The sequence below is a fragment of the Candoia aspera genome, chromosome 7 (assembly GCF_035149785.1).
Source record: "Candoia aspera isolate rCanAsp1 chromosome 7, rCanAsp1.hap2, whole genome shotgun sequence".
In the NCBI taxonomy this organism is placed as follows: domain Eukaryota; kingdom Metazoa; phylum Chordata; class Lepidosauria; order Squamata; family Boidae; genus Candoia; species Candoia aspera.
The window spans coordinates 28,276,593-28,294,785 of NC_086159.1; the positions used below are offsets into that span (position 1 = coordinate 28,276,593).

General features: G+C 41.5%; 1 protein-coding gene across 1 annotated transcript; it reads right to left on the reverse strand.

Moving 5' to 3' along the window:
* Positions 1-227: 227 nt before the first annotated feature.
* On the reverse strand, positions 228-14,577 carry LOC134501304 (arf-GAP with dual PH domain-containing protein 1-like). Its single transcript, XM_063308979.1, has 12 exons — positions 14,236-14,577; positions 12,451-12,581; positions 10,864-10,955; positions 10,679-10,761; positions 8,812-8,924; positions 8,412-8,558; positions 7,653-7,736; positions 7,330-7,392; positions 6,298-6,369; positions 2,397-2,628; positions 1,183-1,226; positions 228-432 (listed from the first exon to the last, which is right to left on the reverse strand). Exons 1-11 carry the CDS (start codon positions 14,324-14,326, stop codon positions 1,198-1,200), a joined length of 1,137 nt encoding a protein of 378 aa, XP_063165049.1. The 5' UTR covers positions 14,327-14,577; the 3' UTR covers positions 228-432; positions 1,183-1,197.
* Positions 14,578-18,193: the final 3,616 nt, after the last annotated feature.

The window sequence follows — 18,193 nt, forward strand, 5'->3', positions numbered from 1 at the left end:
TGACTTTCTTGACCTTACCCTGTGGACACCCCTCACTCTTTACAAGTACTTCCATTTTTGGATTATTTTTGTTCAAAGGCTGAAAGAGGCTTGCTCCAATGATACAGTGATATATAGTGGGGGGAGGTTGGAGCACATTTAAAGATGAAAATGGATGCATTGACCATCCATTTTCACCTTCAGCTCTCTGAAAAAAAAACACTAAAAAGTATACTGCCAAAATCAGCCATTTTGCCACAAAATTTTAATGAAGCAATTCTGAGGAGCTTTAATAACCCCATAGCGGGGAATAGAGGATGGCATGTGGTCTGAATATGTCTTGCAACTTCTGATTGGGGCATCATAGAATACCTAAAATTTTCATGTCATTTGGATAGGAAGCCGGTGAAGATATTGGCAGCAGAAAACTGGCTGGGTCTCACATTGGTATCGCTGGGGAAAGTGAAAAGAATGCAATTAAAAGAATGAATAAAACAGTATACAAATAGCATTTTGTACACCTCACCCTTTAAAAGGGGCTTGCAAACTGTTTACAGGCAGCTTTGAGAGAGAGATCTTCAGCCCTTTTCTCCCCACCTTCCTTTGAAGATGATTTCAGAGTGCAAGGACGCCAAAGATGGCAACTTATCATATGGGCTTGAGCAGACAGCAAAATGGGGAAGAATGGTAGCCCCAGAATCAGAATAATCACAGAATGACAGGCAAGTGGCTGTGTCAGAAGGGTCACCCTATACAGCAGTGCTTCTCAATCTTGGCAACTTTAAGACGTGTGGACTTCAACTCCCAGAATTCCCCAGCCAGGGGATGGGGTTGCTACATATTCCTGCCAAAGTCCACAGCAAGCAGTAGTAGCACAGAGGTGGGAACGTGCATATTCTGACCAATATGAAACAAACTGTTCAGTTTATTGTAGGGCAATGCAGTAGCATCCATTAGCTGATTTACATCCGTCTTTGTGCTGCTTATTTCTACACCAAGTGTTGTTCTAGATCAAAATGGCAGAGGACTTTGAGGGCCAGGTGGCCAGCAGTTCTTTGGCAGAGGACTCTCTAAATGGATTTCATTTTTTTCGACACTTCTTCCTGCTCTGAGAGAATACATAGGCTGTTTTGACTCCAGAATGTCTTCTTTTCCTTTGTGTTTTCTAAAATCTGTAGACCAAGAAGAATAGCAGCTACTTACTCATCCTCAGAGATGTTAATGTTTGAGCTTGAAATTAGCTTCAACTGTAAAAAAAAATTGAGAAATCTATTATATCATGCAAAAATGAGTAGCCATAGGCGAAGGGGGGGGTGATTCTGCAACTCTGTGTTTACATTCAGTGCTGAGCATATAACGTAATTCATTCTAAGATTACTCTTCTAGTCTTGTTGGTTGAAGAGACAAGTTAGAAGGGTTGTGGGCACTGCCTATTGGCAGCAAGAGGTGACAGCTGCATTTACTATCCAGTAAAGATCCTCTTGCCCTGTGACTAGTGAAAACATAGTAATTTAAGCAGTGTAAGTAAATACGACACGCTTGTGTAATATAGTAGGGAAAATATTGGCTATGGATCAGGATATCTGTTGTTCAACTCTCATCTCTGCCCAATCTACCTAGATGACCTTCCTGATTCTTATGGGTTGGTGCAGTGTTTCTCAAACTCAGCAATTTTAAGATGCATAGACCAACTCCCAGAATTCCCCCGACAGCATGCTTCAAGTGGCTGAGGTTGAGAAACACTGGGTTGGTGGATATATTTGGAATGTTGAGAACATGTAGTGGGCAGTCTTGCAATATTCACAAAGTAGCTTCCATAGGGGACAGAAACAGTTACAAACACCAGTTTAACAAAATGCTACCTGCCATCTTCTCCCTATTGCCACTGCTTACCTTGGCCCTTTTTCTGGGTATGTTGGCACACTCACAAACAAGCCACTCAACTCCAGTCTCCCATCAAGCTTACAGGGTCCAATTGGGCCCCAAAAGTATTATTAGAGGTTGCTATTTTACAATAGAGCCAGTTTGGTGTAGTGGTTAAGGCCCCAGACTAGAAACCAGGAGACTGAGTTCTAGTCCTGCCTTAGGCACAAAGCTAGCTTGGTGACCTTGGGCCAGTCACACTCTCTCAGCCCTAGGAAGCAGGCAATGGCAAACCACTTCTGAAATCCTGCCAAGAAAACTGCAGGGACTTGTCCAGGTGGTTGTCAAGAGTCAACACTGACTTGAAGGCACACACACACACACACTTTAAAATGCAGCTTGCCACTCCTTACTTTTTAATTCAATTTTTTAAAAAATTTACCAAGTCAGGAGGGCAGGAACTCCAAGAGAAAAATCGGCAACCACCTTAGGACAACCCACTGTCCTTAATCTCTCATGGGTGAATAGAACAAAAACATCCTCCTGGGGCTTACCTGCATATTCCTGGGGTGTCATGGGCTGCTCCATCACGTGGCTGAAGACAGCTTTCCATTCCTCCTGATCTTTCTCAGTCTCACAGGTGAAGATGTACTTGCGATCAGGAGTTACAATAATTATGCCATGTTTCCAGGTGAACCTACCCTGCATGGCACATGGCAATCCTTTCATGACAGTATACCCTTGTTCCTCACTGCCCAGGAAAACCTCACCTTTAGCAAAAGCATCCTGCATGGGGTGAGAGAAAAATGCATCTGTCTTAAAGACCCGTTGCCTAGAAACAACAGAACCCTGCCTGGGAGAAATGTGCCAGTACCTTAACTCCAAGAACCTAACATTAGGAAGAGAAGCAGCAGCTGGAAGAACTAAAACAACAGCAGAAACAGTTCATTTATTCCTAATCTGGGCAATAACCAAAGTTCTCTCAGCAGAAACATTTAAGGCTGGGGTTATCAGCACAATGAGGAGGTCTGTGTAGCCAGGACATACTCTGCTGCATGCAAAGTTCAGGTGTTCCCCTGCTGTCCATCCTGTCAGAGCCCCAGTCCCTTTCTTTTCCTCCAGATATCTTCTTCCAAGCACGCAGTGCTTTCACCCAATATCTGCTTGGCTGATAACTGCAACAGGTAGTTGCCATCTTTAATGCTTTCTGATGCATTTCATATGCACCCCCCACCTCAACTATGCAAACTTCAACTTTATTCATTGTACATCACACAAGCTATAGTGTTTGGCCTCCACTTCAGACCAGATACAGATCAAATGGACGTGGTCCAACTTAACTTGGTGATACAACCACCTGTTACTGCCTCTAAAAGGCATGGCTACCACACATTGCTTTGCAAAGGGACTTTTTCCCGGTTCTTTTTTATGAGGCTTACACAAGTTGCAAAAAGCCAAAAGGTTTTTGTTCTATATTCTTCATAGATAAGCTAAGGGAAGCATAGTGAAGGGGGCTGAATATCTGATTGATGAAGGAAGAACTCTAGGCTGTTGAATATTTCAGGTCAAGTCCTGCTGTCAGAATCCACGATCAAATGATTGATGAATCGTTTGACCATGTTCATCTGCCATGATGAGTCAATGCGTGTCAAGAACCAGTGGGGAAGGTGAAACATCAAGGAGTGTGAAAGTATGCTGTTTGGGCTAATTGGGAAAGTTAAGGTCATACCATCAGAAGACATCTGTGCTTGGCATGCCTGGCCATTGGAATTAGGTGGGAACAGTAGAAAGGGTGGGTGGCTGGGTGGGGTAATAGGTAAAGGTAAAGGTTTCCCTTGACATTAAGTCCAGTCATGTCCGACTCTAGGGGGTGGTGCTCATCTCCGTTTCAAAGCCGAAGAGCCGGCGTTTGTCCGTAGACACTTCCATGGTCATGTGGCTAGCATGACTGAACGGAACACCGTTACCTGCCTGCCAAAGCGGGGGTAATAGATTGCTTTTAATCAGGTAGTTTAGGCAGGAATCTTCAATCCCAGCTTTTTTCCTTGATCTGTACACATTCTCAATAAATCTGAATTCTGCATATTTTATTTGTGCATGAGTTCAGACTATTATTGGGATCCAAAGTGTCAGATTCTTACACCTGCTATTAGGCATAATGCTGGAGAGACTGATTTCACCAGTCAACCCCATTCAAGATTCTCCCCCTTTTGTCACTGGGGAACAATTTGCCAAGCAGTGTTCCCAATCTTCACTTAAAAATATGTGACACACGCAGCTTCTTAGGGAGTCAGCAAATTAAGTTTGCCAGTCAAACGAGTCTTCAGATCTTTTCTACAAAAAGACTCTAAACTTTTGTATCTGAGTTCTTTTCTCCCTGTTCCCCTTTGACATTTCTGATTGTTGATTACAAAACTGAAGTTACAAGGAATTGGCTGTATTTCTATGCAAACTTTGACCCTGAAGTTTAAAACCAACATAAAAAGCCAGCTTCAACACTATTCCTCTTTGTGAGAATGCCTGTGCTTACAAGCTGGTCCAGCCCCTCCTGACAGTGAAAGAGGGAGTTGTTCCACACAAAATAATATTTAAGCTGGTTTAAGACTTATTAGAACATGTGAACTATTGCCCAATTTCTGTTCTAAATGCAGATGCCAACATTTTATACAACTGACTGCATATTTTGTAACTTGCAAGAACTTTAGAATACAGAATTGGAATATCCTATTTAAACAAATAAATGGTCATGTTTTAAAAAAATATGCTTCTTATGACCTTAACGTGAAAGCAATTCATCAAAAGATTCTTATTTATGTGTAACGATCCACTCCATGAATGTTTAAGAAGGGCTGGGGGTAATATGTCTGAGGAACACACATGGTTTAGCCTTTTAGTTATTTAGTTGTCACATTTGTAGGCCACCCTTTCAGAATGACTCTGGGTGGCACACAAATAATAAAAAAAAAAGAAATCAGAAAACAATCCAAACCATTAAAAAAAAAAGGTGGCCAAACAGGAGACAACAAATGCAATAAGAATAAAACCAACTCACAGTGAGCCCACACCATACATTAGCCCAATGCCTGGAGAAAGAGCCAGGTCTAAGGCATGTCTAAAAGAGAGCAGAATTAGGGCTTTATGGATCTCTAGGGGGATGCTGCTCCAGAGGGCAGGTGCAACAGAGAAGGGTCCTGGGTCCCATCAGATGACACTGCTTGATAGATAGGACCCCAAGCATGCTGCATCTGTCAGACACCATGGGAGAAAGATGGTTCTTCAAATAACAAGGCTCTGTGCCATGAGGATTTGCCCTGTGGTTGTCCCATTTTGATCTATATTCATATTATAATTTTGGAAAGAGAAATAAGGTTTAAATATATTAATGTAAAACTAAATTATGTACCAAAAACTTGGAATTTATTGATTTATGAATAACTTTCAATTCTCAAACTTGGGATGCAGCTAAAAGGATTTTGGGTGTTGCTGAAAAGAAACTATCACTTTGGACCTAAAATCCTGAAGAAATTTGTTCACTCTCAGCCTTTGAATTGACTGTCTAGTGAGCTAATGGAAAGACTAATCAATATGATTCCTTTGGGGCAAAGTTTAAGTTGTTTAAAAACGTAGTCACTTTTGCATATTACTGTAACATGGGTGTATTTTGCTTTATTGGGTTTTTTATTTTTGTACTTTAGTGCCCATTTTTGTTTTGTTTTGTTTTGTTTTAAATATACATATTATTCTTTTATATTATAGACTTGCTTTGGAGATTACATGTTACAGTGAGGGATCAAAGATGGCACCTGCTTAGCCTTGAATGGGAAAAATTTGTCGCACCTCTAGGCTATTATTGAACCTTCAAGATCCCAGCAACATCAGCAGTCACAATCTTCCTTGGCCTAGTTCCTTTCAGATGTGCTGGGCAATAAATATTTATCATACCCAGCATAATTGCTGGGGAGGGAAAGGATCACAAGTATAATGCATAGGAATGGGAAATGTCAAAATTGGGCTCTCAACAAGGTACCCTCAATCTTTGGGACTAATCTTATTTGGAAATTAAAGATGAATGACCTTCAATGTCCTGGTTGGAGATTCAGGGAGATGCAATTCAAGCATATCTGGAAGGCACTGAATTGGGAGAGGCTGCTCCAACTTCACATTTGAGGGGATAATTCTTCTCTCTAATTTAGAGTACACAACCAATAAAAGGAGAAATAGTCTGGCCTGTTAATGTGCTTTTAATAGAGGTCTGATATGCAGAAATCAAGTGGAAAAAAATACAAATTTTAACATTTATGTTTTTGGGTGACTACAGATTCTAATGCGAACATCAACCACCCCATTTTTATTTCAAGCAACAAAATGGCCATGTTTCTGCTGGAATAATATATTCTTAAATAATTGGGTAAATCAGGAAGGTAAGAGAAAAGGCATAATCAATTACTGGCTTACCAAAGGATCTTTGAAGTACATCAGCCTTCGGTGATCCAAACTGAACCAGCGCTTCTTGAAACACTCTTTCTGCTGTGAAAACCAACCAAGAACATTTGTAAGAGGAGAGCGCCCTCACCTGGTCATTCTCTGGAAGCAGCATTAAAAACTACTTTCATTCCTAACCTGTGCTATAGTCAACTTCTAAAATGGACGTCTTGGGTTTACTTGTTTCCTTTGTTGCTGGTTTTACATTTGCCAGCCAGTCTTTTCCAAGGACATCATGATGACAGGTTCACATATCATTCTAAGCCTGACTGGACTTTGTGACTTATGCTGTTATGTGAATATAACCATGGCTTATGGTTTAGCATGTATTATGTCAACCCTGGAAGTTGCAATTTAGTCAATAAATCAAATTCAGGTTTAGTCCTGGACCAGCCATTTTTGGAGTACGGGCCTTGTGATGCTTTTGAACATTGGTGTTGGAGAAGACTCCTGAGAATACCATGGACAGCCAAGAATAATAAACAAATGGTTTATTGAACAAATTAACCAAGTTCTCACTCGTGGCAGAATGACCAGGCTCATATTATCCTATTTTGGACACATTATGCAAAGACCTAGCTCCCTGGAAAAGGCTCTAATGCTGGGAAAAGTGGAATGAAAAAGATGATGACTAGCAGCCAAGTAGATAGACTCAGTTACAGTAGCAATGAGTACACCATTGGAAGAGCTGAAGGACCAGGTTAGGGACAGATCATCATGGAAAAAAATTATGTAGTTGCTAAGAGTTGACAAAAATTTGATGGCTCATCATCATCATCATCATCATCATCATCATGATGCCACTCAAAGACAAAGTGAGGCTTTTCACTTCAAAAACATTGCACTTTCTTGAATTAAATAATAGTCAATTATTCAAATCTGCCTGGAATTGAGCATCACTGAACTACAGTCTTGTCTATATTTCATGCTCCCTTTGCACAAAGTTCTTTTATTGGTGAATGGCAACAAAATACAATAATCTAAAGCAATAAGTAGCAGTTATACCTTGGGTCCAGTTTTTTCCATATAACCTTCTCTCAGGAAATTCTGTGTCAGCCGGGTTTTCAGCTGCAGCAAAGAAATTTATCAGGATGATCTGTGAAAATGCCTTACTACTTTGAACAATTAAAGATCTGGATGAATTGTTTTATGTAATCATGCTGGACAGAGAAGCAAACATGCATGAGTTCAGAGACATACGATTATCCCATTTTACTGAGATAGCCAAAATCTGAAAATAATTAGAGTGGTTATGTCACTGGAAATCAGGTCATTTATTCTGTAATGAAGTTTTGTTAATAGGCTATCCAGTTTTGTAAGTTTCTTACCTCTTCATCACTAGCACCAGGAAAGGCAACTTTCAGGTGCTGGAATTTTACAGCACGGATTGTATTGAGCCAGTCCACAATTTCCTAGGAAGAGAAAAAGCACAACAAATATTAAAACATGACTGGCAGCCTGATCCTAAGGAGATCTACTCAGAAGCAATTCCCAGTTTATTTCTATGGAATTTAGTTGATTGGTATGAATAACTTGCAGAGGGCGTTCAAAAACCTCAGTGTGTACTAGAAGGGAGTTTTGTTGCAATAAATATGTGCCAAACTATACTTCCCTTTTTCTTAAATTAATTATGGGCACAAAGAAAAGGTTTTGAAAGAATTATAGCATAAGGTAAGAGGTGCATATAATTAATACAAAAAGAGAGAGAGAAAGGGCGCTCTTTAGGTGTGTTAGGAATAGAACTCTGCAAATTTCTAACCATGCTCTGGAGAAGTTTTCAGAAGACCTGCCTAAAGAGAATTTCCCTATTAGGCTTCCAACCATAGATATATTTACTGGCAATACAAAGGTCCCAGTGGATGGAGAATTCCTGTGTTGCAAGTACAGTAGGTCTTTTCTAGAGAAGAGTTGAGGACAGGGAATAGGATCAGTCCTATATACTCCTAAACAAGAAGCAGAAATGATATGGACTGACTCCAGCGATGGTCTTAAATGTCTAGTACCATTTTAAGATCACAGCAATATTTCAGGCTTTTCCCATAATTTCCTATAGCTGTACAGTAATCATATACACCAGATCCTCATACCTTCCCATTCTCATGATAAACAAAGATGTTGCGAGTTTTGTTATGTTTAACGTAAGTGATCTGCAAGCCATTGGAATGCCTCATCTTCTCTGGCTGGAACATGGCATTGACAGTGTCAATTTTAACTTCCATTTTGGGTTCTTTTGCCTGAGAAGAAAATGGATTTGCTATTATTTGTACACTATTGATGGACAGACATAGGGTGCTCCACCCTTACCCCTTCAAAAAATGTAAGGTCCTTCTGTCCCCAGTGAGCTTAAAAATTTTAACTCTGCAGGAAGCTGAGTTGATAGTGAGAAAGGGAAATTTAAAGACATCCAGAGAATCAAATGATTCTCTGACCATAAATAGAGCTGTACTCTGTGAACCAAGAGTCACTTAAAAGCTGATTGTTACGCACATCCAGTTTGATGAAATATTTGAGACTTCTCTCTTTCTCAGACAGAAGAAACCTGCGTGGCTGATACAGCCCATTATCTCGGCCTCGTTTCCACAGGATCCCATCCTTCAGTCCTAGGAGAAGAAATGCAAACTGAAGAGTATGGCTGTGTTAAGTCTTGGTTTGTTTCAATTATGATGCATTGAGTAAGCCACAGTGGCCAGGTCACATATCAGATTAAATCCTAAACCATAGTTTATAAACTACAACAGCTGGCTTCTGACAACATGCTTAGCCACAGTCAAAAGAACCACATTAAGGCTAAATTTGTTACTGCAAATGTGTGAACCCAGGCTCTATACACATTGGCCAGAGGGGGGATATCAAGTCAGAATCACCCAATTGGCCTAAACTTTCCCCTGCCTGGAACTTCCAGATGTTTTGAATTATAATCCTATAACCTCCAATTACAGGCCATGTTGGCCAGGGCTCATAGGAGTTATAACTAGGCCTACCGTATCTCAGCTACAAAAATTCAAATGACCACTACCTCATTCTGGCCATTTAGTAGTGGTTTGGATTTTTGGCAGCCCAGATATGGTAATTCTAAATAGTTGTGTACCTACAACTCTTCAACATGCTACTTCATCTTTTGAATCCGGAGTGAAACTGAGACCTCAGCCATTGAACTACAAGGCCAAATTCCCTATCTCTCCCCTATCTTATAAGGGATATTTATATCCCCTATATAAAATAAACCTTTATTTTAGGAGACGACCTTTTTTCCTTCCTATTCCTTATTTGTAGCTACTTAGGAGCTTCCATAAGTGGTAATACTTGAGATGGAGCACATTTTTGTTCAACAATAGATGCATCTTTTTTACTTCTTTGAAGTCAGAAAAGAAATCCAAAATGCGGGGCCACTTTCCAGTCCTCAACGAAAAGGGAAGAGGTTGGCAGCAGATACTTGGGGCAGCTTCTGATGAAGGGTTCCCCCACCCCTATTTTGTGAACACACAGGGTTCCTGCTACAGAGCTCTGCAGGTCCTGTCTTCCCCACCCCTGTCTGTCGGATGGCTGGCCCTTCAGCTTCCTTTGAAAAGTGGAGAATGGAGATGGAGTACCACTGAGGGGCCTACAGATCATTTTGTCCAGGCCCCCTTAACTCTGGCAGTGCCACTGGCTTATATTTTTCTTCAAGCAGGTTTCTTCAAGTTTCTGTATCTTCTTCAGCACTAGCAATTCAACTGGCAAAACTTTACTGTCTGTTACTCATCCTCCAGATTCATGAGAAGAATGCAGGAAGCTATAAGCTATGCAGGAAGAACTCAAAACTGGACTGCCCTATTGGTAGCAGGTTTGCATTTCCTGAAATACATGGCTATATCCTCAATGTAACTTATTATAAAGGAATATATCAGGGATGTCCAACCATTCAATCCCAGAAAAAGACAAAGCTGCTTAAGGAGATGTGCTACATATGTGTGCTTGACTGTGTACTCCCTGTGTGGAATTCCTTTCCTTTAACAAAGCAGATGGGTGGATTGTCCAGAACTTGACAGCCTAACAAGGACTAAATCTAGTTCATATCAGAAGGGGGGAAATTCCACCAATTCCATCTTGTCCCTTTAGTGGTGTACTTGGAGGAAACTTTGCCTGATGGAATTCTCCCTTTTAAAGTCTGGAGCCAGCACATTATACTAAGGTCCCTGAAAATTATAGAGAGCTTGCTACAGTGTAAGCAGCTCCTGCTGGGCTTTACCTCAGGGCTGCTAACATGCTGTTAGGAAAGGTTATTTCCCCAAGTTATAATTCTATTAAGATGTGCAGCCATATACGTTTGCATAATAAATAAATAAAGGGGGAAATTCCATTGTAGAATTGTTACCATTGGAATAAAGAAGTTCTTTCTTTGGCTCCAGGAATTCCTTCCGTTCATACTTGGCTCGTATCCACTGCTCTCTCAGGACTCTGTGAAATGTCACCACAAGTGATAAAGCAGGTAAGAGACGTCCAAGAATGCCTACCACTCAATCCCCTATACCTTCTCTAGACAAGAATTATAGCACTTACTGGCTGTCGCTGTAAGCTGGGCGGTAATAATAAACAGGAACATGAGCCTCATATGTTGCTTTGACCAGTGCATTCCCATGCTGGGCTAGAAACTGTAAGGCAAGAAAAGGCAAATGCTCTCAGTCATTCCCCTTTGCATAGGAATATTCTTCATTAGTGGCACTTCTACCTCTCAGCTACCAACCCCCAACAATTCTCATGCTCATAGAAAACTTTCTGTCTGCCAATTAGCACCCGTAAAGGAATGTAGAGCTGACCTTCGGGAAGGAAAAAGCAGGCCATTAAAGGGGGGCCTTGCAGAAAAGATTAGACGGTCTTGAAAAAGGAGAGCCAGTGTGGTATGGTGGTTAAGGCAATAGGCTAGAAACCCGGAAACCATGAGTTCTAGTCCTGCCTTAGGCACAAAGCCAGCTGGGTGACCTTGGGCCAGTCACTCTCTCTCAGCCCTAGGCAGCAGGCAATGGCAAACCACTTCTGAAAAACCTTGCCAAGAAAACTGCAGAGACTAGTCCAGGCAGTCACTGGGAGTCAAAAACTGACTTGAAGGGGAAGGAAGGAGGGAAGGAGGGAAGGAAGGACAAAATAACCCCGTCTTAATTTTATTTAGGGAAATATGGGACAGAGAGAAACCTGGACAGGCTTTCAAGATACTGTTATTCCACCTTATTGCAATAAAAGAGATTCCTGAAATCCTTGCTGTGCCTGTTTCTTGACTGGCCTACATCAAAGGGCTGACAGCACCAGAGATTATGAGAGAGGGAATTTTGCTGAACCCTTTTCTGAATTCTTACACCACTGCACCCTTTTGCTTAGTAAGCCTCTCAAAGACATGAGTGGTCTGCAGCTGTAGGATCTCATGTGGCCCTCAGCCATCTTTTAGGTAGTTAATTCAACCTTCTGAGAAGAGCCATCCATCCCTTTCCTAGCAACCTCCTGGGGTCAGAAAGAGAAAAAAGAGAGAAAAGGGAAAGACATGGAACTCCCAAGACTTTATCTTAAAGGTACATGGCTTTCAACAGAAAAAAAAAAGATTGCCCACTCCTATGCAACATTATAGATGAACATATAGATACATACATAATTTCCCCCTACCCCAACAGCTCTTGTCACGATTACTGACTATCTCATTCCATTAACTACAGGAAACCAAAATATGAAGCAGGCCTCCTGGGAAGCAAGCAAAGCAATATCCCTGCTATTGTAGGAATAGTATTCTCCTAGCAACCAGCCAAACAACACACTTTTCTAGCTGTAATACAAACCATTATTCAGCTCACATTATAATGATCTACCCAAGTTTCTTAACTAAGATGAAATCTGCCAGAGAATAAAGGAACCAGAATATATCCTAATTCTGCTTCTCATACTTACATGCCAACAATGCTACTGAGACCTCTGCTTTCTGCAAGGCCACTAATACTCTCTCCTTCCCTGATGCTGCAACTTAAGGAAAATTGTAATTCTACCTCTCCTGCCATCTGCCTCCCTATTTCTTCTGAGTGCCTCTGAGAGAAAAGAGGTAAAAAAGAGATGATTACATAATCAAAACAAATAGCAGGGCAAGAAACTTCTCAAGGTAATACTCACCTGCACCTGGCTTTCCTCCCAGTGATCCTTCCTTATTGACTTCACTTCACTTATGTTAGGGATCTTGTGGTGTATTTCTGAGCATTCAAAGCAGATGAAGACACCCAAAGTACAGGAGACCCAGCTAGGATCTGAACAGAATCAAAGAACATCAGTGGCTGTGGATTGGTTGTTGAGAGGAGAGCACAATAAATCTTAGGGAGCCTACATAAGTTCCTTCTGGGCAAAATGGCCATCAGTCAAAGTTATCACTGTGGGTTCTTGCTCATGTTTCATTGTTACTTGGAACAACTTTCCTCAGCCTAATGCCTTCAGGTTATTTATCAGTCTAGAACTGAGGTGGACCCTCTTTGGGGCCTTTCTCAGGGTCCTGCCTGGAGGTGCAGAGGCCACTGCTAGCAATGCTGTGATGTCACTGGAATGAGCAGGGCAGAATGTTTTAAACCCCCCCCCTTTTTTTTCTATTTTGGGATAGTTTTAAGGGTGAAATTGGTGCCTTAAGACTAGCATCCAAAATAAGAAAAATTGGTTTGGGGGATTTATATTTTTTAAGGGGTATTATGGGTGTCATAAGTCTCTGCAAATCTTTTTAAAATAAATCAAAATCCCAGAACAGCCCCCTATACTCTGGGGGAACTAGGGGGCTGGCAAAAACGGTGATATCAGAGTATCAAGAAAGGCCTTAGAATCAGGTAACTCCATTTCCTATCAAAGGCATGACCAGTAAAATTTCTATCCTTTCTGATCCGGAATACCCAGGCTGTAAAAAAAAAAGCAACAAACAGGATTAAAAAGCTGTACCATGTCAAAGGCAGTGCCCTGCTGCTTCTGTTTGTAATATCAAAGGTCAAAAAATACCCTATGCAAGGTATTTTATTTATTTATTTATTTATTTTTCATATTTCATCACCGCCCATCTCACTAAGAGCGTCTCTGGGTGGTTTACAATAATCTTTATGAAGATTATTGTATAGATTGATGAAATAATCTCCCATTGTTTTAACATGTAAGCCTCTCAGTGGCCTGCAACAATTCCAAGCCAAAGGCCCACCCACATAAATGTCTCTTAGAGCTGTTTGTTAAACCTCAAATGTGCATGCCGTCTCCATGATGCAGCCCCCCCAATCAATGCTTTTTTCTCAATTACATCATTTCCTGTATTAATCAATCAATTTCCCCAATACCTCAAAGGACTGGACACCTCCAAATATTTGTTTCTTCCTGGATGGTAAATGAAGTCCAATAAGTTCATGCTTTCCTGGCCCTCTCCATACAGTAGCCCTGAAATTCTTCCACTTCGTTTCTACCTTCCTCAGAGTTAATTCACTATTACTCCTTGGTGGTGAAACTGATTTCTCTTCCAACCTATTCCCAGATGCTGAACTCCAATTCCCACCACCCACAGGAAGCATGGCCAGTCATGGTGGCCATTTGGAATTTTAGTTCAGCAACATCTGGATTGCCACAGATTCTCTTAATTAAATGGCAAGTCACAGGGACAGCAGCAAATTCATTTCTTAGATGGCTACTGTCTGCACAAAGTTACAGAATTCATAATCCTTAGCAGAACAAAATATTTAATGCACAACATATACACAGCATTCTGTGACATATTATCAAATTTAAGAAAGCACATGATAATATTAACAATCTCTTCCTTGTGCTAAGTGCCAGGCTTAATTCCTCCATCTGAATTTCTTCCAAGCAATTGCTTCTTTCAGGGACTATTTTTGCTAGTTATCTCTTCCTGCTACCACTACCATTTTCCCCTTCTCTGAGATTTACCAGGCTGTCCACAATCTGCACACATGGCGTTTTCTTCTCTCTTCCAAACTTCCTGGAGAAGGTTTGCATTTTTCTCATCTTCTGCAGCCATTTTTCTGGACTGCTTTTGAAGGCAGAGCAGGGCCTTTTTTTTCTGTCCACCACATGTACAGGAGCCAGAAGTAGAGAGGTAGGTTTTCCTTCCTTTTCTTTTTTGCAAGGGAGAGAAAGAGCCACACGGAAATAACAGTCAGTGTCCCTGCAAGGCAACTTGATCAGGATAGATGGCCTTTGTAATACAAAGCAAGTTCAGGCTGAAGGGAGTTAGACTCAAGTGCCAGCAGTGCTGCAGCACAGGAGACCAAGCCTGTGGGTGTAAACTTAAAGGGAAGCACAGCTATTAACCACAGAACCGGATTTTCCACCATCTCAGAAGGGGCTAAAGGACAAGCTCATGAAAGCAGATCTGCACTTTGCAGATTGCTCCATGATTTAAAATACTGTACATAACTTCCCCACCTGTTTGATAAGTTCAGAGTCCTTGTAATCAGTTACTTATTGGCATGGATCATATTTGGAGATTTTAAAAAGGCGGGGGAGGGGAGCCTCAAGAGGAATCATACACATGCAAGTTATCCTGGATTTTTCTACACATGACAATAGGACCCCTAAAAGAGCCTCCAGGCCCGTTTGCCTACTGCTTCCATGAACATAAGTCTCCATGAACTCAATCTGGGTTACAAAAATCCTGATGAGCACTAAAAGTGGTAGCAATCAGATACAGAAAACTCTGATTCTGCTGTTATTTAGAGATTGTCTGGATTTTTACAGTCCAGAATTGGTAGCTTTATTGAAGACTTGAAAGAAAAGGCACAACGGCCAGTTCATCTCAGCATCAATGACTTGAACCTGTCCAGTGGAGGCCATCAGGACTGGTTTGTAGGTCCAGGGTCCTATTCAGCATTAGGATCAGTTTACCACATTTTCAAGGAATGTTCATGTGTTTGTAACCATTCAAGTCAGAGACTGAGGCACAGAATCTGTAATTTCCCACCCATCCTTGCTGCTAGTAGAACCACAGCCAGGCTTGCCAAGCATCAAGGATTGGGGTTCTACTCTGTTTTTTTTTACCAAAAGCCAAACAACCACAGCTACTGCTACATGCAAATTACTGGTTGGGTTTAGCCAGAAACAAACTGTGGTTCAGAGGTAAAGCTGACAACCCACTACATCCCAGGGTTGTGTACTGGGATGGTCAATAGTATATCTGACAGTTTAATCTTGAAAGGAGTTCTTTTTATAGTTTTATGTAGTTATTTATTATAGCTGCCCAACTCCAATGGACTCTGGGCAGTGTACAAAACAAAACAAAATCCATAAAAACAGATAAAACATAAAACCATACAGACAGCTTGGACTAAAACAATCTAAAAGTGATACAAATCAAACAAAACAGCTACACCCCCCTGACAAAACTTTCAACAATACATCAACCCCAGGCCTGGGACAAAAGCCAGGTTTAAGAGCTTTCCAAAACCCTAGGAGAGAGGGAGCTGCCCTTATCTCTAGGGGGATGCTCAGATTAGTCCCTCAGATATCCAGGGCCTATGCCACATAGGGCTTTATAGGTAATAACCAGCACCTTGAATTGCACTCAGAAGCAGACTGGCAGCTAATGCAGCTTGTGTAGCAGTGGTGACATATGGACATGCCCACAGGCACCCATTACTGCTCACACTGCTGCATTTTGATCCAGCTGTAGTTTCCAGGTTGTCTTCAAGGGCAGTTCAACAACGATCAGCTGGAAACTCTTGCAGATCAACTGTAAAACATCCAGTAAAATGCTAACAGATCCCAATCTACCTTCTGCCTTCCCCCAGGGAGCCTGCTTACTGTTTATTTATATAATCACTCTGGTCTACTTTTCCATAACAAAAGTACAAGACCGGTATTGTGGCTTATAGTGGTAAGTGAACTTTTAGAGAGCAGTTTCACATGCAAATACTAGAGAAGGTCTAAGTGGAAAAGCCAGGAAACCATTTAAAAGTGCAAGCTAGCCATATATTCCACAGAAACTGAAACTTACTTCAGATGACAGATATGGAGATAGGTTGTTTATTCGTTTAGTCACTTCCGACACTTCGTGACTTCATGGACCAGCCCACACCAGAGCTTCCTGTCGGTCGTCAACACCCCCAGACCCCCCAGGGACGAGTCCGTCACCTCTAGAATATCATCCATCCACCTTGCCCTTGGTCGGCCCCTCTTCCTTTTGCCTTCCACTCTCCCTAGCATCAGCACCTTCTCCAGGCTGTCCTGTCTTCTCATTATGTGGCCAAAGTATTTCAGTTTTCCCTTTAATATCATTCCCTCAAGTGAGCAGTCTGGCTTGATTTCCTGGAGGATGGATTGGTTTGATCTTCTTGCAGTCCAAGGCACTCTCAGAATTTGCCTCCAACACCACAGTTCCAAAGCATCGATCTTCCTTCTCTCAGCCTTGCTTATGGTCCAGCTCTCGCAGCCATATGTTACTACGGGGAACACCATTGCTTTAACTATGCGGACCTTTGTTGTCAGTGTGATGTCTCTGCTCTTAACTATTTTATCGAGATTTGTCATTGCTCTTCTCCCAAGGATTAAGCGTCTTCTGATTTCCTGACTGCAGTCAGCATCTGCAGTAATCTTCACACCTAGAAATACAAAGTCTTTCACTGCTTCTACATTTTCTCCCTCTATTTGCCAGTTATCAATCAAGCTGGTTGCCATAATCTTGGTTTTTCTGAGGTTTAGCTGCAAGCCAGCTTTTGCACTTTCTTCTTTCACCTTCATCATAAGGCTCCTCAGTTCCTCTTCGCTTTCAGCCATCAAAGTGGTATCATCTGCATATCTGAGATTGTTAATGTTTCTTCCAGCGATTTTAACTCCAGCCTTGGATTCCTCAAGCCCAGCATGTCACATGATGTGTTCTGCATACAAGTTGAATAGGTAGGGCGAGAGTATACAGCCCTGCCATGCTCCTTTCCCAATCTTAAACCAGTCCGTTGTTCCGTGGTCTGTTCTTACCATTGCTACTTGGTCGTTATACAGATTCTTCAGGAGGCAGACAAGATGACTTGGTATCCCCATACCACTAAGAACTTGCCACAATTTGTTATGGTCCACACAGTCAAAGGCTTTAGAATAGTCAATAAAACAGAAATAGATGTCTTTCTGAAACTCCCTGGCTTTTTCCATTATCCAGTGGATATTGGCAATTTGGTCCCTAGTTCCTCTGCCTTTTCTAAACCCAGCTTGTACATCTGGCAATTCTCGCTCCATGAATTGCTGAAGTCTACCTTGCAGGATCTTGAGCATTACCTTACTGGCATGTGAAATGAGTGCCACTGTTCGATAGTTTGAACATTCTTTAGTGTTCCCCTTTTTTGGTATGGGGATATAAGTTGATTTTTTCCAATCTGATGGCCATTCTTGTGTTTTCCAAATTTGCTGGCATATAGCATGCATTACCTTGACAGCATCATCTTGCAAGATTTTGAACAGTTCAGCTGGGATGCCGTTGTCTCCTGCTGCCTTGTTATTAGCAATGCTTCTTAAGGCCCACTCAACCTCACTCTTCAGGATGTCTGGCTCTAGCTCACTGACCACACCGTCAAAGCTATCCCCAATATTGTTATCCTTTCTATACAGGTCTTCTGTATATTCTTGCCACCTTTTCTTGATCTCTTCTTCTTCTGTTAGGTCCTTGCCATCTTTGTTTTGATCATGCCCATTTTGGCCTGGAATTTACCTCCGATGTTTCTAATTTTCTGGAAGAGGTCTCTTGTCCTTCCTATTCTATTGTCTTCTTCCACTTCCACGCATTGCTTGTTTAAAAATAATTCCTTATCTCTTCTGGCTAACCTCTGGAATTTTGCATTTAATTGGGCATATCTCCCCCTATCACTGTTGCCTTTTGCTTTCCTTCTTTCTTGGGCTACTT

Bases quoted from the DNA above. Each gene is read 5' to 3' on its own strand.
- LOC134501304 (XM_063308979.1), bottom strand. From the start codon at position 14,326: ATGGCTGCAGAAGATGAGAAAAATGCAAACCTTCTCCAGGAAGTTTGG. The intron at 10,762-10,863 runs GTAAGTGCTATA...GACATTTCACAG, and splicing joins CCAGCTTACAGCGACAGCCA to AGTCCTGAGAGAGCAGTGGA. The intron at 7,393-7,652 runs GTAAGAAACTTA...TCTTTGCTGCAG, and splicing joins CTGGTGCTAGTGATGAAGAG to CTGAAAACCCGGCTGACACA.